We start from the raw sequence: 25,747 nt of genomic DNA, 5'->3' as shown, positions 1-25,747 counted from the left end.
ACCACTAAATTCTACACACTGAACCTTTAGGGGTTGACCATACTTTCAAATTTCAATCTCAGAGGTCACCACATCTTTGCATACTCTAGCAGATGTAGTCGGATGACAACATTCATATTTTGATGACCACAGCGGACCTTATCAGACTGGTGGTTGCAGTTACTATGAATCGGCCATTACCCACAATGTTATCGGATGCTTGTGTAGCCTCAAACCTAAAGCAGAACTGAGGAGCCAGCTATATCAGTCAGGTCACTTTCTTACTCTGGAATCAATTATTTTTTTTATTCGCCAATTTATAATCATCAGCTTCAGCCAACGCTGATTTAAGTGACATTACTTGAGGTGATTTATCAAACTTCACAGAGCTCCCTCTGGAGCCCCAAAAGGCTTAAAACAACTTTTCTAACATATGCAGTAAAACTGCCCGACACCTCTAAACACACTTCACGTGTAAAATTCCTTTCCCTTGATCACTGTTCTTCAGTTTGGACATCTGTGGGCCATAAATGTATAAGGTTCATGCCGGCTGTCAAAGAAAATGGTGGGGGGGGGGGGGGGGGGGGGAGGGGGTATCTGTTCAAAAATCATGGCAGCATTTACACGACCGATTAACAAAAAAGCTGCACATGTTCTTCACCTGATGATTTCACTGCCTCATTTCAGCCTCTGGTGCAGTGCTTGAAAATTAGGGAGCTATCCTATTATAATGGTGTCACAAATTCACCATAAAAGATATGTGCTATCTTAATCTCCATATCCGCATTTCCCGGTTAGCTAGCATGATATAACTGATATGATCAGGAAGCTAGCGACCTCCTCTGTTATCCCCAAATGTAGTTGCCTATACTCGAGCACAGGCTGGCTTGACTAATCGGATTAAAAATGTAAAGCCTGGTACAGGGTCCGATGGCATTTTAAGGATGAAGCACAATGTCAGTGACTCCTGCCCTGTTTCTGAGGTGAGTGACAGGAGAGGAACTCAGTCTAGAGACTCAAGCAGACTAACTGTGTTGAATGCCATACTGGGATCGAAAAGGATTAACACACAAAAAAATCCTCACCATCAGCTGCTAAAACAAGGACATATATGGCCAGAAGGAAGGTGTTTCTACTGCACACTGGTACATATCCACCGGAATATGTGTGTTAAAAATATTGCTGCGTCACAACAGCAAAGAAAAGCCCAAATCACTTTCTGTAAAACCTGAGATGAAGTCACCGAGAGGATCCAGGTGAGAACACAGCCAAAGTGCTTTCAGTGCGGGCCTCTGATTCACACCCACACTCCACAACGAAGAACCCTGTACACTGGGCGTATTCAATTTAACACATTTGCTGCAGACCAGGACACCTTGTGTGTGCAAGTGTCTGTAGCTTTAAGCTCAGGGGTGAGTCAGAATGGTAACTGATGACCAGCCAGCCTGCACTGACTGTAAAGTCAATGCTGTAAACCACAGAGGGGATTGAGCCAACAGTTGTGCTGATTTACCTTGAGGGTGTGGAGGTCTACCTGATAGCATGCACACGCATGCACGGTAGTTTGCGAGCCCACAAACTCACACAGATTCACAGGTGGTGGAGCCACACCTTGTTGCAAATAAAAAAAAAAAAAAACAGCTCTATAAAGTTGGAAGGAGCTAGGCCTGGGGAGCGATACAACAATATTGATAATCATCAGAATATAATTTTCATAAATAGCCATAAAGAAAAAGACAATATAAGGCATATGCATTGTGTAAGCACAGAGAGGAGGTATAATATTTCATTGATCTAACTCAGATCTGAACAATGTTGTGTTTTTCATTCCCCCAGGAGCCAAAATCTGACTTTCAACTTAAAAGGAATGATTATGTGGCATTAATCGTGATAACTACAGATATCGATTGGTATGAAAATCCTTATCTAGATACAATCTTTCGCCAAAGTGACTAGCTCTATAAAGGAAGACATAAATATGATTCGTTGTTCTCCACAGTGGTTCCAACACACTGGTGCAGGGAACCTCTAAGAGTACAGTTAATACCCCTGGAGTACCCAGTGTCTCTGAGGCCCATGTGGGGCCCTACAGGATCCTTCAAGGGGACTTTGAGGGACCGTCCAGCTCAGGGGGGATTCACGTCAGTCCACAATAACTCCAGCAAGTCTGCTCAGGGAGACTGAGAGCAACAACGACTGGAATGCTCCTTGAACTCTTGGCTTCTTTTTTTGTGCACATGTTTTCCTCCCCTCCACTTCAGGACAGCAGCACAACTCATTGCTTATTAAACGTGTGGAGCCCCTGACACAACACGGAGGTTGTAAGAAGTGGAAGTTGAGTGAACCCCCGGTAGCAGCCTCCACACACCTCGGGAACAACAACAACAACAACAGAGTTGTTGAGTCCTAACTTCACTCTGTCCCGTTTTTCTCCTGAAGTTACCGCAGTAACTCGGTTGGCTCTCTCCAAAAGTCACGCAGCCGCAACTTACCGACTCCGTACTTCTCTTTCTTGGTGGGAATCCAGCGGGTCATTGCGAGGAGGATAAAAAGATGGTGGTGGAGCTGGCGGGATAAATAAATTAACTATGTACAGTTGTAGTTAACCGAGGGACGGGCGGCGCGATACCTCCTGCTCGTACCGAGGGCTACAGTTCCGCCATCATGACTCTCAGTGTGGGGAGGGGAGGGGGGAGGACAAACACGGCTGTGGGTGAGGCGAGGGGGGAGAGGCGTGAACCACACTACCACCACACACACACACACACACACACACACACACACACACACACACACACACTTTATTATCTGAGTGAGGACACTCAAAGGCATAATGCATGTGCCAGCCCCTTACCCTAACCTTAACCATCACAAATAAATACCTTACCTAAACATAATCCTATAACCCTAACCAAAACATAACTCTAACCCTAACCTAAACTTAATTCTAGCCCCAATATAACCCTAATTCTAACCTTAACCAAAATCGTATTCTCTCCCTAATCTAACACTTACCAAAACCTTATTCTAGCCCTAATTCTAACCCAAAATGTAACCTAATTCTAACCCTAACCTAAACACAAACCTAACTATAATCATAACCCTAACCTAAACTTAAGTGTAACCCTAACCCTAAAATCAAGTCTTAACCCTTTAACAACCAAAGCCAAAATATCTTCACTTTCCAAAAACTTACCTCACTCTGTAAAGTCTATGCCTACAAGTACACACACACACACAGACACACAGACACACACACACACACACACACACAAACATACACACACTTTATTTCATCAGAGGGTCGTCTCCAAGAAGCTATTTTGCCCCAGACACCAGTCAATCGATAGCTGTAATAATTGCTCATAAATCCTCCAATGAGCTAAAATTGAATTCAGAGAAATTACAGTGAGACTGAGTGGACTGGCCCTTGCACTGCTACAATGACTCCTCATGCTGTTCAACAACCACACATGTGACAACGTGCAGGAGGTTTTAATTATTGTGAACCCTAGCTATAAATCAACTGGTGTGTCGTTAATAAATAATCACCAGGTTATTGTTTTTATCTAAAATGAGGTTGAATTGCAAACTCTATGAATGCTGCACACTCTGGCTGACTTCAATGAGCCCCTATTGTGGTACATATGAGGGAGAAATACTGGGCCTGTCGACCTGAGGCATTTTAATTAAAAAATAAGTATGTGTTTTAATTAACCCCACTGTCTCTTAGAAGCAACCCAAGTAATTGTATGGTAAAGTAAACGGCCAGCAACGATTGTGTTGGATCCACCATAAGACTGTTGGCTTTAATTTAAATGTCATTTAATCATGGTCAGTATATCATAAGTGAAGCTCAGCGACCTTTGTCCGTAAAGTAATTTACAGCTGCTAGCCGAGACCGGGTTGCCCACTTAGCCTTCTGTTTGCCCATGTTGTGTGTGTGTGTGTATGTGTGCGTGTGTGTGTGTGTTCTGCTGCAACTGGTCAGCCAAATGGTGCTGTCAATAATGTTCAGCCATCCACTGCTTATGTTGTTGTTCACCTTTGACGGATTGATGTCAGTTTTTTCCATCTATTGTGTTGTGGCTGCTTTAAAATACAGCTCATCCACAACACAACACAACACAACAGGGTCTGACTAAAAACTCAAATAGAATTGTGTTATTTTGCAGGATATAGCTATTAAACAAATGGAAAATGCTAAACAGCATTGTCACTGACCTTTTACAGGCTATACCTTAAATTGGAAGATTGAAATTCTAACTTGCAAATAATGACAAACTAGAATGACGCACAGCAGAGTGCATACCTCTGTCAAGGCCCAACTGTCCACCATGAAACCACATTTAAATGATCTAAATCCAGATTTTTATCTGGATCTGCAACAAATGGCACACGCTCTTAGGCCCCCCAAATATGCCTGATTTCTTTTTTCAAGATCCATGAATTACTCTCTGAGAAATAAACAAAATGTTGAAAAACATCCTAGCTCAACATGTAATGTGAATGTAAAGAAAGTTGATTTCTTGATCCTTATGTTCTGTGGTTATCCGTACTTTAGTCGTTACGTAATCTTGCTAACAAACAAACCAGCAAACAAATGGACAAAGGTGAAAGCATAACCTCATGTGCCTTATGTTTTCCCCACAACACATACACAAATCTGGGACAAAACAGCAAATCTGTGATCCTGATCCTGTGACCTGACAGTGGCTTGTCTTTCTGGGAAACACGTTTGACAGATCTTACACGACCAAAGAAATTCACATTGATAGAGCACATCCTGAAAATCTGCTAAGTGAGGTGTAATCTGCAACTGGATTTCTAAGGTAACAGGACTTGAGCTGCTATACCCAAGATTACAGTGACCTACTTCTGGCTGAGCTGTAGGAGCTCACTGTGTGGTTGAATTTAGTTGAATAGGTATCCTCTGGTATGCTTGGGCTTTTATCACCCCTGATTCTCCTCAGTCCTTTTGCAGAATCTCACACAAGTCATTTCAAAAGTGAAAAGTTATTAGAAGTTGAAAAAATCTAAACTCTAAAAAGGAATACAATATTGCCATCACCTGACTGCATTGTGCTACTGCATGTAAAAGACTGGCGTGTGATACAGAATCATTAAAGATAATTCATTAAATTCAAGTGGTAGTGTCATGGTCATGGGTGTGTGTCTGCATGCATTATTTTTGTGTGTGGGAAATCCTTAACAAATAAAGTTGAACTCAAGTACATCTGGAGTTGAACGTTCAATAATTGGAGTCGAGAACCTGAGCCTCTGCAGGAAATCCACACACATCTAATCAGCTTTTAAAAGAAAAGAAAAGAAAATGTATCACCTATGAGCGAAAACCATGCACATGTATGTGCAATCATGTGTGGATATATTAATGGATAGATAGATAGATAGATAGATAGATAGATAGATAGATAGATAGATAGATAGATAGATAGATAGATAGATAGATAGATAGATAGATAGATAGATAGATAGATATGCAAAAAGGTAAGAGGTTGATAAAAAAAAGATGAAGCTGCATGCTGCCTCTGTCCTGAAACAAGTTTGTTTACTTTGCCTCAGGTCCCCTCAGTGTGTCGCCAAACAGAAACACATATAAATGAACAGTTAAAAGGAAAACTGAAATAATAATGCATTTGCTTCATTGCCCCCACCTCCCTGCACTGTGGAGCAATTTGTGTGCTTATATGCTTGACTGCGTGTGCTTCTCCCTTCTTCTCTCTGTGTGTTTTGTATGTAGGAAGGTAGGTGGTAGGTAGGTAGGTAGGAAGGTCGGTAGGTATAGGCACTGGTAGGTAGATAGCTATTTAGGAGATAGGTGTGTACTGGTAGGTGGTAGGTACTTATTTAGGGAACTAGATAGGTATGCAGGTAGATAGTTATTTAGGAGCTAGGTAGTTATTTAGGGAACTAGGTAGGTAGGTATGTATGTAGGAGCTAGCTAGGTGTAGGTGGGTAGTTATTTAGGAACTAGGTAGGCAGGTAGTTATTTAGGAGCTAGGTAGGTAGGTAGTTATTTAGGAGCTAGGTAGGTAGGTAGTTATTTAGGAGTTAGGTAGGTAGGTAGGTGGGTAGGTAGGCGTGTCACCAAACATACACACATATAAATGCTCATTTAAAAGAAAACTGAAATAATAATACATTTGCCCCCTACCCGCCACCTCCTTGCACTCTAGTGCATTTGATAAGTGTTTGTGTGCGTAAATGCTTGACTGCATGTGCCTCTCCCTTCTTCTCTCTGTGTGTGAGCTTTGTTTTTATGGGATCCACGAAGATGAAGCACACCGACGATCTGCGTGAAATGTAGCATATAAAAAACCTTGACCTGCCTGCACTGTTATTCAATGGCTAACATTACTAAAGCCAGTGAACTGCGATGGTAAATGGACTGCATATATAGCACTATTCTACTGATAACAACCATCTTTTTTCTACAAATCATATCCACCCATTCACAGACTGAGGGACATCTTAAGGATGAGGACACTGAAGAAGAGCTGGGGATCAGACCCACTGACCTTCTGATTAACGACCAACCCACTCTACCTCCTGAGCCAAAGCCATCCACATAATGCAAGGAGCTGTACGAAACTTGAAATGCCTTTGAGAGGTAGGGCTCTAAACGCCGGTCGTAGCTCCCTCCGAGGTGAGACAACAGCAGACTAAAGGCCTAATGGATTTATGGGTCGGCTGCCAGGACTTCAGGACGCAGAGGCAAAAGGGGGCTCAGCATCCACCTGGCTCTCTAGCTGCAGAATCAGGTGATAGCTGAGCTGTCGTGTGGATAGGTCAATGCACTCACTATCTGTGGACAAAGACTCAACATCCTGTGGCAATTGATTTGCATTTAACTCTTGTGGCAGGAATTCAAATCCAAACTTTTTTGCTTTTATAGAATGTGCTTTTCTAGTTCTAGGTGCATGCAGTCTGATATAGCACATGTGTCACCGTGTTGACTGGGTGATGAAGCAAGCCAATGCATATTTTTCTTCACTTCTATTAAAGAACAGATTTTTGAATACTTATCTTTTTGCATTTTATTTGTCAGAGAATTGCAGCCTGAAGAAAGACCGTCAGCATGACTTAGTGTTAATGAATGTGATTACAGCACCAGCCTTCTGCAGGTTTGCCGCGGTGACCATATTTATATCTTAATATCTAATTCCAAGGTTGTGATGCATGAGCGAGGATGTGCCCTGAAGCCCCCCCCCCATCCCCACATTGGTCTCCATCTGACTCAGTGAAGCATCCTTTGTAACACAGCGGTGGGTTTGCACCCCAGGTAACGCAATTACCTATTTTTAGAGGCAGAGTGCCATATCTTCAAATGAAACAGTCTGATGTCTTCTGTCTTCGGGGCCCATGCAAAGGCTCGTTTGACAGAGGCTTTTAATTAGGTGGCTCCCTGAGATCAGCAGAGGGAGCCACAACTCTTATCTGAGACTACCTTTTCTCTCTGTGGAAACAAAGCGTGGGCCATGTGACAGGCTGAGAGGCGGACTGCAGCGTGACCAGCCGTGTCTGCAGCCTGGACAACAGCCTGAGAGGAGTGCACACACCGCACCCATAATTCAAAATAACATAATGAGGACAAGTGTTTCCCTCAAGGTGAAGAAGAGATTATCTCCCCCAAAGAGAGCATCAACTTTGTTTGCTTAATGTAGTCCCCTATTATTGATTAAAACGAATGAATATAAATAAATGTTTTCTTGTGCCGGTCTCTACATCAGGGTACAACACAATTGGCTACAAACTTAAATGTTGTCATGTGGGCCTGACTGCAAAACAAAAAAAACAAGCAGCTGCTGTTTCTCAGAATTTCAGATCAGATTTCTGACTTAATCCATGTTTCATTGTATCTGTATCCTCCGGAAATGTAATATGCGTTCGTTGTAATGGAAAGCGAATATTCTGTTCTTATATAGATAGTGTTTCATGACTCCAGGACCAAACCCATCATTAGATGTGTTCAGAAATTGTCCTAGGCATTTAGTTGCATACACTAGTCTCTTAAAAGACTTCAGAATCCATAGATCAATACAAAAGTGTCGCTTTTTTATTATACTGTTGCTATAACAGACCGCCCTACATGATTACATAATGTATTAATATCTGCTTAATGTGGACTTAAAACATCAACTGAAGAGATCATAAAACACCTGTGGTATCTAAAGTGAGATGGGAACTGTATACTGGCAGGACAGTGTGACTGCTGACCATGAGAGAAAGCAATCATGATCAATTATTAGACACTGTGAGGCCCTCAGGAGGTGGTGACCTCAGTGGAATGGGAGGCATGGGCATGTGGTGGGCATCAGGTGGGAGTAAAAGGAACGGTTCAACTTCAGGAGGGGGGAGGGACTGGCAGTGTCGTTTTCTCCATTATGAAGCGAAACTGCAGTAAGAACTGTTTTGCATTGAAGGTCAGTGGTTCGATGCCAGTCTTCCCCATTCTGCATGTCCACTAAACTTACCCAAATTGCCCCTGATGGTTGTGTGGATGTATGATAGAGCAAGTGCTGCACAAAGATGCGTTGTATGATTGTGTGTATTTGAATGCTAGGAAGAGATGACAGTCAGTTCCTGAGTTTATTTAAAAATAATTAATTGAATACATTTCCTTGCCTTAATTTACAGCAGGGGTCTTCAACGTTTTTCAGGCCAAGGACCCCCAAACTGGTGTAGAGATGGAGCAGGGACCCCATACTATATATATTGTAAAAATGCTTGTTTTATATTGAATTGGGCCTAGTGCCATGTATAAACTTAGATTCCCTGTTACTGTGCATTCAATACTAAATTATTCAAATATTACACAGTTTCATATATTCATGTTTTTAATTTAAACATGTGCAAGGTACAGGGTGGCCATGCCACTGCCTTTTATAAACATACATCTTGCAAACAACACTGGGCTATTACAATATTTCACAGGTTCATGTTTTTATTTTTAACATACATGTAGAAGAGACAGTGAATCCTCAAGGTAAAATACATTTCTGTCACTTTTATTTCTGTTCTATCTTTTTACAAGAATCCCAGCTGCTGCTGAAGCCTCCTGCTGCATCTTCAGCTTTTTGTTTTCCATCAAACGAGTGATGCATATTGGGTGTCTTGGTGAGACTCAGTGTTTCTCAGTGATGGGCCTCTGTGCCTCTGACATAGTGTGTGCCCACAAGAGGCAGAGAGTTATGAGCTTTATATACCGGCCTGTTCACATCTCAAAATAGGTGGGCAAACTCAATATCTAAGGGTTGAAAGGTGATAAAAAATAGTACAGCATTTGCTTTGATATGCTACGTTTGCAGGGGATCTGTGTCCCACTGTGCCCTGAGACACATACACACACACACACACACACACACACACACACACAGACACACACACACCCCTGCAAGCCTCCCCTAACTGTATGCAACACCAGTGATAGATATGCTCACCTGAGGGACTATCTATATATCCTGCTGGTGGTTACAGTTAGTATTTTGCAGAGCTCTCAGCTTTTGCTCTCAGCATTACATCATTAGTGCACTTTCAATCAATAAGGAAACATTTGCAATATTGCTATCTGTTCCATTGGTGAGAGGTGTGTGTAAGAGAAGCCAAATTCGATGCAAAGCAGCGTTTCTAATGATTAAACTGAGTGCTCTGCTGGACTGGCTCTGGTCTCATACTGTAGCAGCCGGCAGCAACAGAAGGAGGAGGATAATGTAGTCTAGCTCTTGGCTGGGTTAACTGAGGACATGGGGGATGGAGGGGGGGGGGGGGGGGGCATGGAGAAGCAGAATGCATATAGTTTTGGGCATTGCCTTGACACATGCAAGGTTGGCTAGAACAGGTCCTGTGTGTGTGTGTGTGTGTGTGTATGTGTGCGTGTGCGTGTGTCCAGGTGCCTGAAGGAAGCCCCTGGCCTCTCCACCACTTTGTTGAGTAAAAAATCGTCTCTTTCAAGGTTTAGTGCAGTTAGCACTTCACTCTCTCTCTCTCTCTCTCTCTCTCTCTCTCTCTCTCTCTCTCTCTCTCTCTCCCCCTGATTTGTCCTCCATATCTCTCCTCCTCTCCCCTAATGAAATCATGAAATTACTCTCTTCCTCTCTCTCTCTCTTGCTGTCCTGCGTGAGTTGACACTTGGCCAGATTCTTTGGTGCAGCAGACAAGCTGAGTCATAAAGGTTTCAGTGCGGCCTGATTAAAGGACAGTGGGGTGGACGAGGGTGAGGCAGCAGGAGAAAAACACTGGTGTCAGCTCCGGCGATCACACAGGAGACCCTACACAGGTGCAGAATGGGACAGGGACGACCTGCTGACTTGAGATAAAGAGTGCAATTCACCTCTTTCAGACCAGACTTGGATTTAGCCGAGTCGAGAGAAATATAATGAGGCTTTATTGGTAGATCCTGTCGATGTTGTGAAGTTTTATTCTGTCTGAAAGTGATACAGGGATTTCATGCTTCATTAGCTGTGGTTTATGTGTGTTATTTTTTTTTCATTTCAAAGAATCCAGACTTGCTGATTTTGCTGCAGCCCTCTCTTCTGATCAGATTTATCATTGAATATAAACCAACTGTGCACTTCGGCTGCAATGTGCTTTTCCCATTTACCCCAATGGACACTGAATAAAATATCTCTACATTTGCTTTTAAAAGTAAGTCATAACGCTGAAACATTGGAGACGATCTTGCTGTTGTCTTTATTGTTTTTGCTAAACGTTAACTGTAATAGTTCCTATATGTACATGAAATGAAAAGTTCGACTCAAACTCTATGGTTGACAAGGCTTCAAGGCTTTATTGGAAATCAAGGCAGCACATCATGGTCACACAGTGAGGACTTGAAGTTTAAGGCATTTCAAACTTGGTATTGCATAAACAGAAACTCGTACAGGCGTGTTATTGATGGAAGTAACACACACAGATGTTTGCAAACAAATCTCCACAAAGCAGAAATTCTACTCCAGACATATCCGTGTTTTTTCAATTAGTTGATTTGCTTTTAAGTTGTTTCTTTGCACGTCTGCATGTGTGCGTACATGCAATGTATCAATCAGATTAATCATATTCAGGTGAGGTTCACTTATTTGGAGATATTCTAATTTGGTCGCAACAGCATCTCTGTGACGGATTTCCTTTAGCTGCAAGCTAGCAGGTGTTTTTCTTTTTATAAAGCAGGTACATTTAAACTTTTTTATCTGTTGCTTTCTCCACCACCTCTTTTTTCTCAGTTTCTAGCTCCTTCTTCTCACTCTCTTCATCACCCTCTTCCTCCTTCTGCTCAGCATCATCCTCTTCCTCAGGTTGGCTCTCCTCTCCTCCTTGCGCCTCGTCTTCCTTGGCTTCATCCTCTGCTTCCCCCTCTTCATCACCTAAAGGAGGAATAAAAGTTAGAATTAGCTCACATCTACACAAGTGCATGTGACAGTTCAATATAATTACTAGGCCCACCTTGTTCATCTGGTTCTTCCTCTCCCTCCTTCTTTTCCTCCATCTCTTCCTCCCCTTCCTCTCCCTGCTCCTCTCCCTCCTCTTCCTCCTCCTTCTCTTCTTCTCCGTGCTCCTCTTCCTCCTCCTTTTCTTCTTTTTCCACCTGATCCTCCACCTCTTCCTCTTCCACCTGCTCTTCCTCCTCTTCTTGAGGAGGGCTGGCCTCAGCTTGATGTGCTTGGCTTGCAGATATTGTCTCCTCTGTGGAGAAGGATGGAGAATAATAACGGGAGCTCTGCAGGTAAGGCGGTGCCGATCTCAGCTGAGACTGCATGGAGATCTGTGTTCTTCCATACGATGGAGCACCATACATGGCCTGGGAGTAAACACTGATGGATCCGGGGCTCGCCACATTGAAACGGCTCTCTTCTCCTTCAAGGAGCTTCCTAATGGAATAAGAGACACATGAAAGAAGTTAACTTTTTATTCCCCAAAACAGGCAAGAGTCAAATATTAATCTATGATACTTTATTATACCTGTAGGCTGCTATTTCAATATCCAAGGCCATCTTCACATTCAAGAGGTCCTGATAATCTTTCAAATAGCGAGCCATGTCATTCTTGTTTGCCCTCAACTCGTCCTCCAGCTGACTAATTGCATCCTGTATAGAGAAAAAATAAGGTGATATTAGTGGCATATTATGGGATGATTGCCATCTGAGTAAGCTACAATTTCAAAGATACTTTCAGCCCTGTTATTTATTTATGTCTCTCTGTTACTCACCTGCAGTGCAGAGATCTCAGCACTCTGTTTTTCCTCCACTTCCTGCAGTTGATTTTCAAGAGCATGGTTCATGTCACGGCCGGCATCAATCTCCAGCATCCTGGCTTTGAGGAGCCGGCGGTATTCTCCAGCCTCGTCTTTGCCTTTTTTTATGCTCTCAGTGTTGCGAGCGGAGCCAACTGTCATCACATTCATCTTGTTGCAGAACCACTCTTCAGCTGACTGCAGGTTGTGTTGTGCCAGCTTTTCATACTGCACCCGGATGTCCCGTAGAGCGGCAGACAGGTCAGGTTTGGCAACCTCCATCTCCACCGACACCTCAGCGCTGTAACGGATTTGGGCCTGCAGCTCTGCAATTTCACTCTCGCAGAGGCGCTTCAGGAAGGCCAGCTCATCCAGCAGGGTACTGACTCTTTTCTCGAGCTCGGCCTGGATCAGGGCAGCATCATCTGTTCCCTTTCTGGCATCGAGCAGCCTTCCCTCTGCTTCTGCTCTCCCCATCACTTCATCCTCGTAGCATTTTTCCAGGTTTCTCAGCACATCCTTCATCTCATCCCTGCGATCTTGGGCAGCTTGCTTCTCATGGCGAGCATCTTCCACAGCGGCATGGAGCTGGCGGAGCTCATGGTCATACAGGGCTCGGATGTTGGATGGCTCTGTCTGCCTCTGCCTGAGCAGCAGAAGCTCAGTCTCCAGCAACTTGTTCTGCTGCTCCAACTCATGGACCCGGTCAATGAAGTTTACAAAGCGGTCATTCAGGCCCTGCAGCTCAGCCTTCTCCTGGGTCCTCAAGGTTTTGAACTCAGAGCTGACCTGGGCTGCTTGCTCAAGGCGTAGCTCAGTTGCAGCTGCAGACACCGGAGCAGAAAGCGCAGAAGAGTAGCTGGAGTTAACTCTTGAGTAGGCTGGATAACTTCTGCGCGAGGATGCATAGGAAGATATTGGGGCAGAGTAGCTTGAGTATGCAGACCTAGATCCAATTCCTCCACCTCCTCCATAACCTGCACTGCGCACAGCCACTTTCCTCTTGTAAGTGGAAGGAAAATAAGGGTCAAAGCCGATGGAAGTCATGATTTCAGAGACAGACTGCTCCGTGTCTGGGAATGTAGCTGGGTTGTCTGCACAGTGAATCTGCATTACTCTGGCTTTTATAGAGCCAGTAATGACTGTGACGTAAGCTATTTTTTTTGCAGGCATGCTGACAGAAGGAATTGATAACGGTGCCAGCCAGCCAGTCTCAGCCAAAGAAGATATGGGGTGTGGTGAGAGTGAGTGTGCGGGATGGAGGAGGCGGGGATGGGCGGTGGACAAACACAGGACTGCAACACACAGGGTCAGTGAGGACAGTTTACTGTTACTCCTAAAAACTACAGGAAACTGTTACTATTTGCCAACATATATCTTCACAAAGACATAAAGTATCTGTCATTGAACAGGGAAAACTCCTCAAAGAGAGCATGATGGAGGAGGAGGAGGGAGGAAAACCACCTTTTGGAGAAGAGGACAATGTGTTGCACTGCAATGCATCAACTGCTGTAATTAATAATATTAATAATAATATATAATTGTGATCTCAGTATCGAAGTTAAATTACATGGTCACTACAGAGCAACTCAGCTGAAGATGTAACAGTGTGAAGGACCTTGTGAATAATTAAAGAACCACCTCTAAGTCAGCGACAACAGCTAAGAACTATGGTTATTATAATTAAAGTTCGCCCTCTAGTGGTCATCTATTTTCCGTGCAAGTTACACATTATGATTCCTACTCTATTGATTCAGTCCATAATAACTACATATTTGACCTGACGTCTCAGAAACTTTATTGAGGCTGTATCCTACATGCCGTAGAAGTAATGTGGCTTTAGAAAAAGTTGTTGCATGATAGAACATTTTGAACAAAATAAATAATTAAAAAGACATGATATTGTTTATATAGACTCGTACCTTCTAAATAGATATAGATTTATGGATTGGTTCGGGCTGCAGATATCCCACCCCCCACCACAGTGAGAATTGAATGAAAGCTGCTGATTTAATTCAGTTTTCTCTTAACATTGTGTTTATACCACAATAAAGGCAAATATTTATATCCTGACTAATTTCCCAGATTTGAAAACTGGACACGTGAAAATAAAATAAACAAACTGAAAAGTTTGAATTAGTTTTATTAAGATACGATTTCAAAAATTAATTTGGGCTGCATTTATTTGATCTACTCATTTAAAATGTGTTTAGTGACTTATATGAATATACCTGTGTTGGTAAGTTACTTTTCAGGGACGTGTGTGAGAGGCAACGCCTTCACCTAACATCAACATACGCGATTGGTCACATGAATACACCAGACAGTGTCCTGACCAATGAGAAAAGACTTAACTACTTGGCGGGTAGCGGGTGCCGCTGTGACGCAAATCGCTTCCCTAACATTGACAACAACAAAGGATGATGAATAAATGAAGTTTGAAACTTGCTTTGTGCTTCATCAGCACTAATGGCCGCAGTGTTAACGGGATGAGCCCCGGTGCTTCAGTTATAGCGTCGCTGCTAGTGCAGTGAAACCGGGAATGAGCGGTGAGTGGTGGAGCTTTGCAGGTGATGGTCAGCCGGTGAAACGGGAGCTAATGCTAGCTACTGTGATGGGTCAGCTAATGTCAGCCAGCTGAGATTGGATGGAGTTGTTAGCTAAGTTGAGGCTGCTAGCTCCTCGGTGAAATGCACGTAGCCACAGCTGTAAGATGTGTTTGCATTATTCACCGGTGGAGCTGAACACCAGCACCCGACAAAGTGCAGCACCGTCCCGCTGCAGAGCTAAGCTAACCAGGCTGACACCGTGCTAAGTTGAGCCAGTCTGCCATAACTACACTACACTGCGCTGCATCGCTGTCGTGTCTGTCGAATAAAGGCTTATTTATTTCACTGAGCGCAGTTCGAGACCGTTCGGCTTGTTTACGTAAGGCAGCAGCCTGGGTCAGTCTTTGTAGGTAGCTGATAACAATATATTTATTGATCAATAACAACACACCATAAGTATTTTTTTATATGACGCTTATGACGTGTGAAGCACATTAGGGTTCCCATCATTGGAAACCTGGAAATGTAGACAGTACTATTTTAGTCATGGAAATAATCTGTCCTTTGATTCAAATGGCCAAATATCCTGAAAATAACATTTATTCTCCTTGAAATGTTTTTAAAAAATTGCATCGTCTACGTCAATTTCAGTGCCTCTTTTTCTTTTATTAACTAAACTAAAAGGAAAACCACAGATCTTATAACTGACTTGATGACATTGTAATGTGAGCTACCCGGTAAAACAAGTTTAAATACAGCCTTCTCAGCTCCAATCTCTTAGACAGAGCTGTCTAATGTAAACATGATGTGGTCAATTGTTGACACCTGGGTAAGTTCTGAAAACTTTGGAATTGTGTGCACTCTGACCGAGAGGAGGAGGTAAAACACAGAATTGATTGTTCAAACTAATTGAATTTATCCTAATAACTATTGACGTCAACTGATCGAACATTTTTATCTAGATAGAATTTCTGGCGTTATCACCTAGCCATCTGTCTCACATGTTTTTATTTGTCTGTGTCTTGTTTCCATTCATTTCTATAGATCCAGTCGCAGTCTATAAACCGTGAGAGTGGAAGCTCTGATTTCCTGATATCAAAATGGTACATGTTAGTGTTTTATCGTTGAATGCATAGCTTGCTAGCTCTTTGTTTTAGATCATACATGGTAGACTGGGATTAAGCTGCTCTTACGAGCTCCACTTCCTGAGTGATATACCTGCTTGCTAAAAGATTTTGAATCTTCTCTTGTGTTTTTCTTTACAGATTCGTATAGCAGCACTGAATGCTGCTGCGGCAGCTTTAGATGAGTCTCAAGACCCCTTGAGAAGTAGCAAGAGTCAGACGAAAGAGGCTCAGGTACAGAGTATATAATAATGAATCAGCAATATGTCATCTTCACTGGCGCATCCATTTTTTTCTGTTGAATAAATGTGTTATATTTTATTTTTGTCCACAGGAAGCTGAAGCTTTTGCTTTATATCACAAAGCTCTAGATCTTCAAAAACATGACATGTTTGAGGAGTCCAGCAAAGCCTATCATGAGCTTCTCAAAACTCCACTGCTCAAAGAGGTGAAATATCACAATGTACATGGACTATCAAGGCTGACAAAATATGATTGTTAATATGACTGTGCAGAAGACACAACATACTGTGTATCTTCAAAATAGTATGCTCACATATTCACAGTTTTACAGCCATTCGAAATGGTGAGGAGGATCACCTGCTTTGATAACATACCTTATTTATATAATATGAAAACAAAATCTAATTCACCTACATAAACAAATAATTCACATTTGTAACATAGAGCTCTTAAACCAGAACCATTCAAATACTGACCAGTAATACATTTTCATTGGAACAGTCATTGAAATTCTGTATGTAATAAGAATATTATAATTAAAGTAAGAAAGCACATATTATAAATATAATTCTTAATTATTTTCTGTAGCTACATGTTCGTTTAGGACATTTGTTTGGTTCTTGGAGAGATGATTAGTTTTCTCCCATTGTTTAAATATATATTCTCTAAATGTGTCCTTATAAAACTGTCCTTATAAAGTACTTCTTGTACCACATATTTTTCAGTTTTCAATGATGCACCAATGCTCTTTGACCTTTAAATCCGGATCAATTGTCAAACATTCAGCTTTGCTATTAAAATTAAATTTGCAATATGTAATTAAAATGTACCTTAATGGAAGCACACACCCTGCCCAGTAACAGCAGCTCTGTGTGTTGTTATTCATATTGCTTGACAGCCTTAAGATGAATCTGTTACGCTGATTGTTTTTATATTTTGATGTGTCCTCTGCTATTGTAGGCTCTGGCCTCAGATGATCAGAGGGTGGGTCTCAAACATCCTGGACTGATGTTAAAATACTCCACGTTTAAAAACTTGGCCACTATGTCAGCATTGCGGGATGATCTGGAGACTGCTATGGAGTTTTATTTGGAGGTAAAACGACAACAAAACAGTGCCAGTTTAAAGATGAATTATCATTTTTGATATTGCACTGCTCTGTTCAAAGAAATGCTAATTTTGTATGTATATGTATAGCACTGCGGTAAATGTTCATACCATATTTTCTTCTTGTTTTTTTTCTCAGGCTGTTATATTGGATTCCACTGATGTGAACATGTGGTATAAAATCGGTCAGGTTGCTGTGCGACTGGTGCGCATTCCTCTGGCTCGACATGCCTTTGAGGAGGGATTGCACTGTAACCCAGATCACTGGCCCTGCCTGGACAACCTCATAACTATTCTTTACACACTCAGTGACTACACTTGTAAGTAATACATCATCACAAGCTTTTTTTCTCTCTGTATCCACTGCTATTATCAATGCGAGAACTGAAGTATAGAAAGAGAAGTAAGTCATCTCTGCACTTTCCTCTAGGCTGTTTGTACTTCATCGCCAAAGCCCTCGAGAAGGATCATTGTTACACTAAAGGCCTGGTGCTGAAGGAGAAAATCTTCGTGGAGCAGCCATGTCTAAAGAGAGACACCATGCAGATGTTCATGAAATGGTGAAGCCAGCTCCCTTTCCCCATATGCAGGTTTCCCCATATTTTCACATCACTGACGGAACTCTGTGCTATGGTGTGGGTTGTTTGCAGCGATATGTCCATTCACTATGTGGATGTGGAGGAAGAGGAGCGCAAATCCATTGTGGAAGAGGCCCTGGAGATACGGAAACGCAGGCAGGCTCTTTCTCACTGTGAACCTAAACCCGACCTTGTCCTGATTCAGCCAATCCGGTCCCTCTCGTGAGTGCTGTGCTGTTATGTTCCTGTTACTGTTCATTAAGACACCACTTATCGTGATCCTGTTGGTCCCGTGCCAGAATGATTGGTTGTTCACTATAAACAAATTGTGTAGCATTCATATGATAGACAAGTTTCTAAACCCTTCCTAACATTTACTGCTGAGGGTTGTAATACCTGGTTTGAGCTAATACCAATGACCCCTTTGTTTTTTCAAATTTCAGATGGAAGCATTTGGGTGAAAGCCTACTTGCAATGTACAGACATCAGACCACATGTGAGTCACCACGTCCGAGTCTCGGCCGCAGGATCGACTTGTCAGAGTACTCAGACCCGAACTGCCTCCAGAACCTCCCCCAACCCAGCAGTCCTGTTACTATGGGCCAAACCATGGTGCTGAGCAGCAGTCCCAGCTCATCCCTGCCGCCAGTCATTCTCTCTGAGCCAGTAATTCTACCCCAGCCCGGCATGCAGCCTCAGATTGCCCCCAGTCAGACCACTGTGGAGATCACCACTTCTGCTCACATTGTTGGTCAGTTGTTCTCTAAAAGATATTAAAGTCTCTTTTTGCCTTTATATGATACACTTTTTTTTTAAGCAGTTACTGTCACAATATTTAAAAAAACTGTATCCTACTGTGTTCACAGCTACAGCCATAGACGTTTCAATGACAGATAAAGTGAAGAAAGCGCCAAAAAGGAAGCGTGTGATTGAAGATAGCGGGGAGACGGCCAAGCGACGCTCAGCACGTGTGCGGAACACAAAATGCAAGAAGGAGGAGAAGATTGATTTTCAGGAACTGCTTTTTAAATATCTTCCTTCCAGGTAATTCCCACTAAACTTAAGACATACTCTATGAATACATAGATCAACACAGTCATTGAGATTCAAATGCTGTTTGACTGATTTGTCTCAGGCTAAAGAAGTTTGATCCTGATAACGATGATGAGAGCTTGAGTAATCTGGAGCCACAGTGTGATGGGAAGGAGGACAAACAGCCTCTACATGGGAGTTGCCTGCCTGTAGACTCAATTGAATACATGGAATCTGGTATGAAGTGCATCATGTATATGTATTTACAATACACTGTTGTTCTGTTTGTCATACTGAAAAAGTGTGTTTTGTAGAGCAACAAGATGTCCACAACTTCCTGCTCAACAATATGAGCAATGGTGGTATACTGGAGCTGATGATGCGCTACCTGAAAGCAGTGGGTCAGAAGTTCCTGAAGGAGTGGCCTCGGGGGCTGACGTCTGTGGTGCTGGAAGTCTATCAGACCTGGAGGAAGCATAGCAGCGGTCTGCCTAACCCTTTGCTCCGGGACTGCAGCAACCAACACATCAGGGTAAACGAAAAGAAAACGCACATTTCTTGGTCAAATGTGATTTGAAATTGATTTTGTTTAATTCTGGGGCGGTGTGGCCTAGTGGTTAGAGTGGTGGCTCTCCAACAAGAAGGTTGCTGGTTAAAGCCCCACTCTCACCCATCTGCATGCCGAAGTGTCCTTGGCAAGATACTGAACCCCTAAATGGCCCCTCATAAATGTTGAGTGTACTAATTGTAAGTCGCTTTGGACAAAAGCGTCAGCCAAATGACATGTAATGTAATGTAATGTAATGTAATTCAGAGACTCGCGAGACAGAAAATATCACTGGCTGCAATATGTACAATAGTGTCAGGGCACAATCTTACATCTTCTGGAAAGTCTTTACCTACTTGTCTAAACTCCAGCTTATATTACAAAAAGCTAGTCAGATGCTTTTAAGTCTATTTTAAAAACTCACTTTTAGATGTGGTTTAAATTTTCCCTATTGATCTCCTTTTCTTTCCCTGTTAACTGTTTTCCTCTGGTATAACAAAGTTTTGTAAACCGAAAAATGTATTGATTATTATTATTGTTTTGCTTATCTGCCACATGTTTAGGAAATGTTGGCGATGAGTCTTGCTTGTATGGAGTTGCAGTTGGAGCAGTGGTTACACAAGAAAGGCAAGAATGGTAAATACCCTCATCTTTCCTGATTGGATTCTGCAAAAGCATGGTTGAGGGATGGAATATAGTAAAGTACTGTGCCACAGTATTTTGAAGCAACAGATTTAAGGGTGCACTCTGATTACACCATTTAACACAATGATGTACAGAAGGTGTTAAGTAGTAGAAGGTCATGAGAATAGCATGTTTACACTTGACTCATTATTATACTGTTCCCACTTATCCAGTCTCTCCAAGAAGAAGCTGTATTGGTCCTGGCAGTGATACAGCAGACTCAGAATTCCCTGGACAGCACTTCCAGAGTGATTTATTGCTCCTGGCCTTGGGTTCGTCCCAAAGAGACCTGTTTGAGAACGACTGGCTGGATGTCATGGTGCGGGTCTACTGGCTCAAGGCACGATTCTTGGCTCTAGAGGTAGTGTCTCTCCTTCATTCTTTTATTTTACATTTTTTTGGTCGCCATTTTATTATTATTTATTATTATTCCATGGGATTTTACCACCTAGCTCACCCAGTCTGTCTGTCTTTTTCTTTGTCAGGGGGACATGGAGTTGGCACTGGAGAGCTATGATGTGTGTACAGGCCTGTTGCAGAGCAAACCAAAGTCCTGTTTTCCTGAACAGAAAAATTACACCATCAACTTGCCTAACCTACGTGTAGACGCAGCGATTTCTGTGGAGGAGGTTAGTGTTACCTTTACTTTAAACATTTTGAATTATGTTAATATACAATTATTAGATATGTTTTACCAGGTGTGCCTTTTTTCGAATATGCTTCCATGACGAATAATTCAATACACCACACAAATAATCAGATTGATTTTATACGACCTGCTTTTTATTTATAGCGTTATAATAAATTACTTTTAAAAATCAACGATTGGCAAGTTAACAAGGGTTTTCTAGCTGGTTTGCCTGTTGGTTTAATTTAGTTTTTTCTCTTTCTTCTCCAACAGATCGACAAGAGGTTGAAGTCTCTGGAGCGTTGTCAGTCTTTGGAAGAGATCCAGCGGCTTTTTGAGTCTGCAGACTTTGAGTCTGTTGTGCGTCTGCTGCAGCCCACTCTTAATTATGGCAGCAGGAGCAAACCTCTTGAGTTTGTGAGCTCAGCACCAGAGCGGCCTGCTCAGCTAATGCTACTGCAGGTAAGATGGGCTTTAACAATACTAATAAGCCTGTATATGTATTGAAATGTGAGATGTTTGACACATGTCATTTTCTGAATTAAAATGTTCTGTCCTAGAATTCTCTGTTGAAGCTGCAGGACTACCAGCAGTGTTTGGAGTGCAGCGATCTGGCTCTGAACGAAGCGCTGCAGCAGCTCAACTCTGCCTCAAACCCCTCTCCCCCAAGTAAGGAGGAGTGGGTCAGCACAATTGGAACACTGCTGGACGGCATCGAGGTCTGCTTCACTAAGGACTCTGAGCTGCTCAGCAACGTCCCCCGATTCTCTAGCATGGCTCGTCTGGCAAACAACCTAATTCAGGTCAGGGGAGAGCTAAAGGCAACATTGGGGTTCATTACGAAACAATTAAACTGATCCTATCAGAGACCTTTTTGGAAATGTTATTGATTGTGTGGTTGGTGTTGTGTTTTCAGCTGATTGATCTCAGCATGAGCACATCCGACGATCCCAAGGAGCCTTATTTCTTCTCGGTTCTCCCTTGGATTACACTGTATCGCATTATCAAACACGAGGAGGCTGCGTTTGACTGTATGCTCCGACAGCATATGTCTGTAGGGGATGATGAAGGTTTGTTTACTTGAGTTTTCCCTTGGTGTTTTTACCATGATAGTTGTTGCCGTGTGTGACCCTATCAAGTCTAATTTTCAGATGACTCCGACACCCCAATGCTGCCCTCCTCCCTGATGCTTCTAAACACAGCCCATGAGTATCTGGGCCGTCGCTCCATGTGCTGCAGCTCAGACGGGGCCCTCCTCAAGTTCTTTGTAAGTTTATTTGTCGAATTCTCCCCGCAAATACTGTATTCTGATGAAGGTGATGTGTGAATGTACATTGTCATAAATTCCTTTCAATTGAAAGAATGGCAATTATTCCATATGCTATGCATTGCTCTTGAACATTTACATTTACCCTCAGACCATTTTAACACTTTGAGCTTTACTCTTATGTTGTTGCAGCTTCGAGTTTTGGAAAAAGAGTTTGCAGCCTCTTCCAGCGTTGGCTCTCATCCGTACAAAGAGGAGTTGGAGATGGCATTGGAGCAGTGTTTCTTCTGCCTCTTTGCCTACCCCAGTAAGAAGAGCAAGGCCCGCTACCTGGAGGATCACACATCTCCACAGGTCTGATGCTTCTCTAAAACATTTTATTTGTCACTGTGTCTTGTTGTGTCACCTTATTTCACTAATTAAAGCTGCTTTCAGACATGCACTGAACTCTGGATAAATTAGAGGGGCTGTATGTTAGAATGCAAATGTATGCGTTAGTTTCTCCTGCCAGCCCCCTAGTTAAAACTCTGGATAGTATCTGAGTGAGAATGCAGTAGGAGATTATACAGAGGATTCACCGCAAGCAAGTTGGCTCGTTGATGATGTTTACAGCAGGCGACAAATGCAAAATTGCAAAATGAAAAAGACAACAATTATCTCAGGATGAAAAAAAAGGGCCATACACGTAGAGACACCAAAGAAGATGTTAACTTGGAAAGACGATGACAAACAGGAGTTTTTGTTCATAAGGGCAACCATGGGTGTTGTTGTGCTGTAAACAAAAGCTGTGACCTGTGCAGTGAAGTTCATACGTTACATCCTTCTGCTACATTTCTCATATGTGAAAGGCAAACTGTGGGACCCATTGTGCGGGCAATTTTAGAGGTCAAGGTCCCTCTGCCATTCAGACGTCAGTCAAATTAGTTGCAGAGCACAAAAGTCATTCCCAGCTAAGCTTGCTTGGGCCATTTTTTATTCAATATATTATTTAATTGAAAATGTAGAACAAGAAACTACAGATGCGGCTGAACAGATTTTTACATTCTATCCAAACAATGGAGCAGAAATAAAGAGGTGATGATAATGGCTTTGTGTAATTCATAATTTCTAACATTTGGTGACAAACCTACATAAATAGTGTTTCAACTAGAGCAAACTGGCGATGACGCACACATTTGCCCTCATTAAGCCTCATAACGCAGAGGAAGTCTGCTTTTCCCATTAATGTTGTTTTGTTGGTTTGCACAGTGTACATGTCTGGTGTCATTGAAACAAATTGAGACCGTGAAATTGCATTAATGGTATAATAGGATTCATTTACTGAGTGAGAAATGTGAACACATTGACATACACCACAAACAACATTTGCAGTAATTTATTCTCTCCCTGTTTATGTACTGTTTCTTCTTTATCTGCCTTTAGGAGCCTTTTATTTTCTGCTAAGAACAAAATAGTTTTGTCAATCTAGAATTTGTTAACTTAAAGAACTATTTCTCAAATTATTCTTTGAACAGCTAGATTAGGTCTAAAATTAACACAGTTAAGATTATGAGAATATAACCACTAGAGTGACTTGTTGTACTGGGAAGCTTTGTGCCTACAGCGATTGGTCTCTAATATTTCTGTAATGTATGTGTCTTGCCACCAGGAGGGTGTCACTACCATAGCCAAGTGTCATTGCATTTAAGGACATTCAGAGTTATTATGCAATACCAGAGTGCTAGAGAGGCGTCCTCAGGAGACCTTGTTTCCAGTCTTTGGCTCTGGCTCTCTGTGTAGTTATACTCTGACACAATGCAAAACGCTAACATTTCTTGTTTTTTGCAGGTTGACCTGCTGTGGAGTGACGCTCTCTTCATGTTCCAGTATTTAAAACCAAAGACACTGCCTGAGTTCGACAGCTATAAGACGAGCACAGTGTCTGCAGAGTTGGCTAATCTGCTGAGGAGGTTCACTGGCATCACACCCCCAAGTGACACTCCCATCCTCACCATGGATGAAGTGGCAGCCTACATTGAGGGCATGACGGAAAAGGTCAGTCTCTGAGTTCACACTGAATGTGAGGAGCACAAATTAGTCAGATACAGTTTCCTTAGTTCAGGCTGTTTATTGAAATTTTAATGTCTCTCTACATAAATGACAAGTCTAAACTGACATGGATGTTAACGTGACTTAATAGCATTTGCATATGCCCATGAGCTTTTAATTCTAGTTTAAGTTTTGCTCAACTTATTTCACCCTAAATTTCATTTGCAAATTTGTACTTAAATCATGACAATTATTTTCTTTTCTTCAAGGCCCCGTGCCTTCCTGAAGGCAGCGCCCCAGCACCTGCAATCATTGATGAGATCTACTACCTGCTGGCTGATTACCATTTCAAGAACAAGGAGCAGTCCAAGGCCATCAAGTTCTATATGCACGACATCTGTGTGTGTCCCAACAGGTAACCCATTCAACTACACCAGTGTCAATGCTCAGTCAAATTATATTGTGAATATTAGCAATTAAATACAAGGATTGAGGGCCGTTCACATTTGAACCGGCCCCATCAGTACTTTTTTCACTACTTTATTGTTCGAAATGTCAACACAATATCAACTCTGATCGTCACATAATGATCGATACTTTTCTTCATGAGTCAAATCTTTCTTAATAGCTGCGCATTCATTCACTGATAATTCGGCTGGGCTCTCTCGCTGACTCGCACTCACACACACAAATAGTGTTATCGGACACGTTTAAACTCAGAATGGTTAAGAACAACAGAAATTGTGAATTTAGACAATTTATAGACAGCTGGAGGAGATTGGTTGGCAGTGCGAATGAAAGAGACACAAAGAAGAGCATTAAATTACTGACAGAGCCAGTAAAAACATGTATGAAAAGACCTAAATCAACAAGCTGTAAGCTAACACAGTTGTGCATGGCTCTCTGGGTGTCTGCGGCATTGACTTGCCAATAGTTCTGACTGTATGCACTGATTAGAGATGTGCCTGGCTTGATCAGGTTCCAGGGTTGAGTCACATGGTCTTGCTTTCTCGCTCTTTATCTAACGTATACTCTCACTATATACCTACTCTCTCATCCAGATGTGCTCACAGGTACCGAAGTTTGGGTTCGGTTCCCAACCCTGATAACTGCTTGTGTGGTCTTTGATTTCTTGTGTTTCACAGTAGCACCTCAACCACAGTGACTTTTGATAGAGCTGTGTATCTTTCCTCCTCAGGTTTGACTCCTGGGCAGGTATGGCGTTAGCTAGAGCCAGTCGTATCCAGGACAAGCTCAACTCTAACGAGCTGAAAAGTGACGTTCCCATATGGAAACACTCTCAGGCTGTGCTTAGCTGCTTTAAGAGGGCCCTGGAGATAGACCGCTCCAACCTGTCCCTGTGGATCGAGTATGGTACTATATCATATTCTCTGCATTCGTTTGCTTCGCGGCAGCTCAAGCAGTGGCGCAATGAGCTCCCCCCAGATGTGGTTAAACAGGTGAGACACATGTTAACACGAGCAGAGTTACATTGTTGCTTGTCTACATTCCCTGTCAATTTATGTTAACTCAGCTTTTTCCTATTGTCAGATTTTCAATGTAAGCTAAACAGATGTCACATCCTGTCACTTTTGATTGTTACGTATGTGAATTTCCTGTAGAGTCAATTAAACTCCCGCCTTGAGCTAAATCACTCATGAAGGCTCCACTTTGTGTGTGTGCGCGTGTCTGTGTTTGTGTGTGTGCGCGTGTCTGTGTCTGTGTTTGTGTGTG

At 42.4% G+C, this 25,747-nt stretch overlaps 3 protein-coding genes across 4 annotated transcripts in view; 1 reads left to right on the top strand and 2 right to left on the bottom strand.

Moving 5' to 3' along the window:
* The window catches only part of dock5 (dedicator of cytokinesis 5), a 34,103-nt gene extending 31,469 nt beyond the window's left edge, over nucleotides 1-2,634 (bottom strand). The window contains exon 1 of the mRNA XM_062384052.1: nucleotides 2,472-2,634. Coding sequence (XP_062240036.1) covers nucleotides 2,472-2,514 — 43 coding nt within the window. The 5' untranslated portion in view covers nucleotides 2,515-2,634. The remainder of the gene's footprint in view (nucleotides 1-2,471) is intronic.
* An 8,124-nt stretch (nucleotides 2,635-10,758) lies between these two features.
* On the bottom strand, nucleotides 10,759-13,339 carry neflb (neurofilament light chain b). Its single transcript, XM_062379828.1, has 4 exons — nucleotides 12,203-13,339; nucleotides 11,956-12,080; nucleotides 11,440-11,864; nucleotides 10,759-11,360 (listed from the first exon to the last, which is right to left on the bottom strand). Exons 1-4 carry the CDS (start codon nucleotides 13,337-13,339, stop codon nucleotides 11,173-11,175), a joined length of 1,875 nt encoding a protein of 624 aa, XP_062235812.1. The 3' UTR covers nucleotides 10,759-11,172.
* A 1,277-nt stretch (nucleotides 13,340-14,616) lies between these two features.
* Nucleotides 14,617-25,747, top strand: part of cabin1 (calcineurin binding protein 1) — a 41,841-nt gene continuing 30,710 nt past the window's right edge. For both annotated transcript variants that reach the window (XM_062384040.1, XM_062384029.1), the window contains exons 1-23: nucleotides 14,617-14,775; nucleotides 15,820-15,878; nucleotides 16,041-16,133; nucleotides 16,234-16,347; nucleotides 17,103-17,237; nucleotides 17,389-17,569; nucleotides 17,680-17,809; nucleotides 17,900-18,049; nucleotides 18,271-18,578; nucleotides 18,694-18,871; nucleotides 18,963-19,096; nucleotides 19,174-19,391; nucleotides 19,970-20,042; nucleotides 20,264-20,451; nucleotides 20,576-20,719; nucleotides 20,992-21,180; nucleotides 21,279-21,521; nucleotides 21,635-21,788; nucleotides 21,870-21,985; nucleotides 22,178-22,339; nucleotides 23,813-24,019; nucleotides 24,283-24,428; nucleotides 25,212-25,473. In XM_062384040.1, coding sequence (XP_062240024.1) covers nucleotides 15,876-15,878; nucleotides 16,041-16,133; nucleotides 16,234-16,347; nucleotides 17,103-17,237; nucleotides 17,389-17,569; nucleotides 17,680-17,809; nucleotides 17,900-18,049; nucleotides 18,271-18,578; nucleotides 18,694-18,871; nucleotides 18,963-19,096; nucleotides 19,174-19,391; nucleotides 19,970-20,042; nucleotides 20,264-20,451; nucleotides 20,576-20,719; nucleotides 20,992-21,180; nucleotides 21,279-21,521; nucleotides 21,635-21,788; nucleotides 21,870-21,985; nucleotides 22,178-22,339; nucleotides 23,813-24,019; nucleotides 24,283-24,428; nucleotides 25,212-25,473 — 3,528 coding nt within the window. In that variant the 5' untranslated portion in view covers nucleotides 14,617-14,775; nucleotides 15,820-15,875. The remainder of the gene's footprint in view (nucleotides 14,776-15,819; nucleotides 15,879-16,040; nucleotides 16,134-16,233; nucleotides 16,348-17,102; nucleotides 17,238-17,388; nucleotides 17,570-17,679; nucleotides 17,810-17,899; nucleotides 18,050-18,270; nucleotides 18,579-18,693; nucleotides 18,872-18,962; nucleotides 19,097-19,173; nucleotides 19,392-19,969; nucleotides 20,043-20,263; nucleotides 20,452-20,575; nucleotides 20,720-20,991; nucleotides 21,181-21,278; nucleotides 21,522-21,634; nucleotides 21,789-21,869; nucleotides 21,986-22,177; nucleotides 22,340-23,812; nucleotides 24,020-24,282; nucleotides 24,429-25,211; nucleotides 25,474-25,747) is intronic.

This window comes from Platichthys flesus, chromosome 3 (assembly GCF_949316205.1).
Source record: "Platichthys flesus chromosome 3, fPlaFle2.1, whole genome shotgun sequence".
Classification (NCBI taxonomy): domain Eukaryota; kingdom Metazoa; phylum Chordata; class Actinopteri; order Pleuronectiformes; family Pleuronectidae; genus Platichthys; species Platichthys flesus.
The sequence above is the reverse complement of the archived record's forward strand: the minus strand, read 5'-3'. Positions and strand labels throughout refer to the sequence as shown.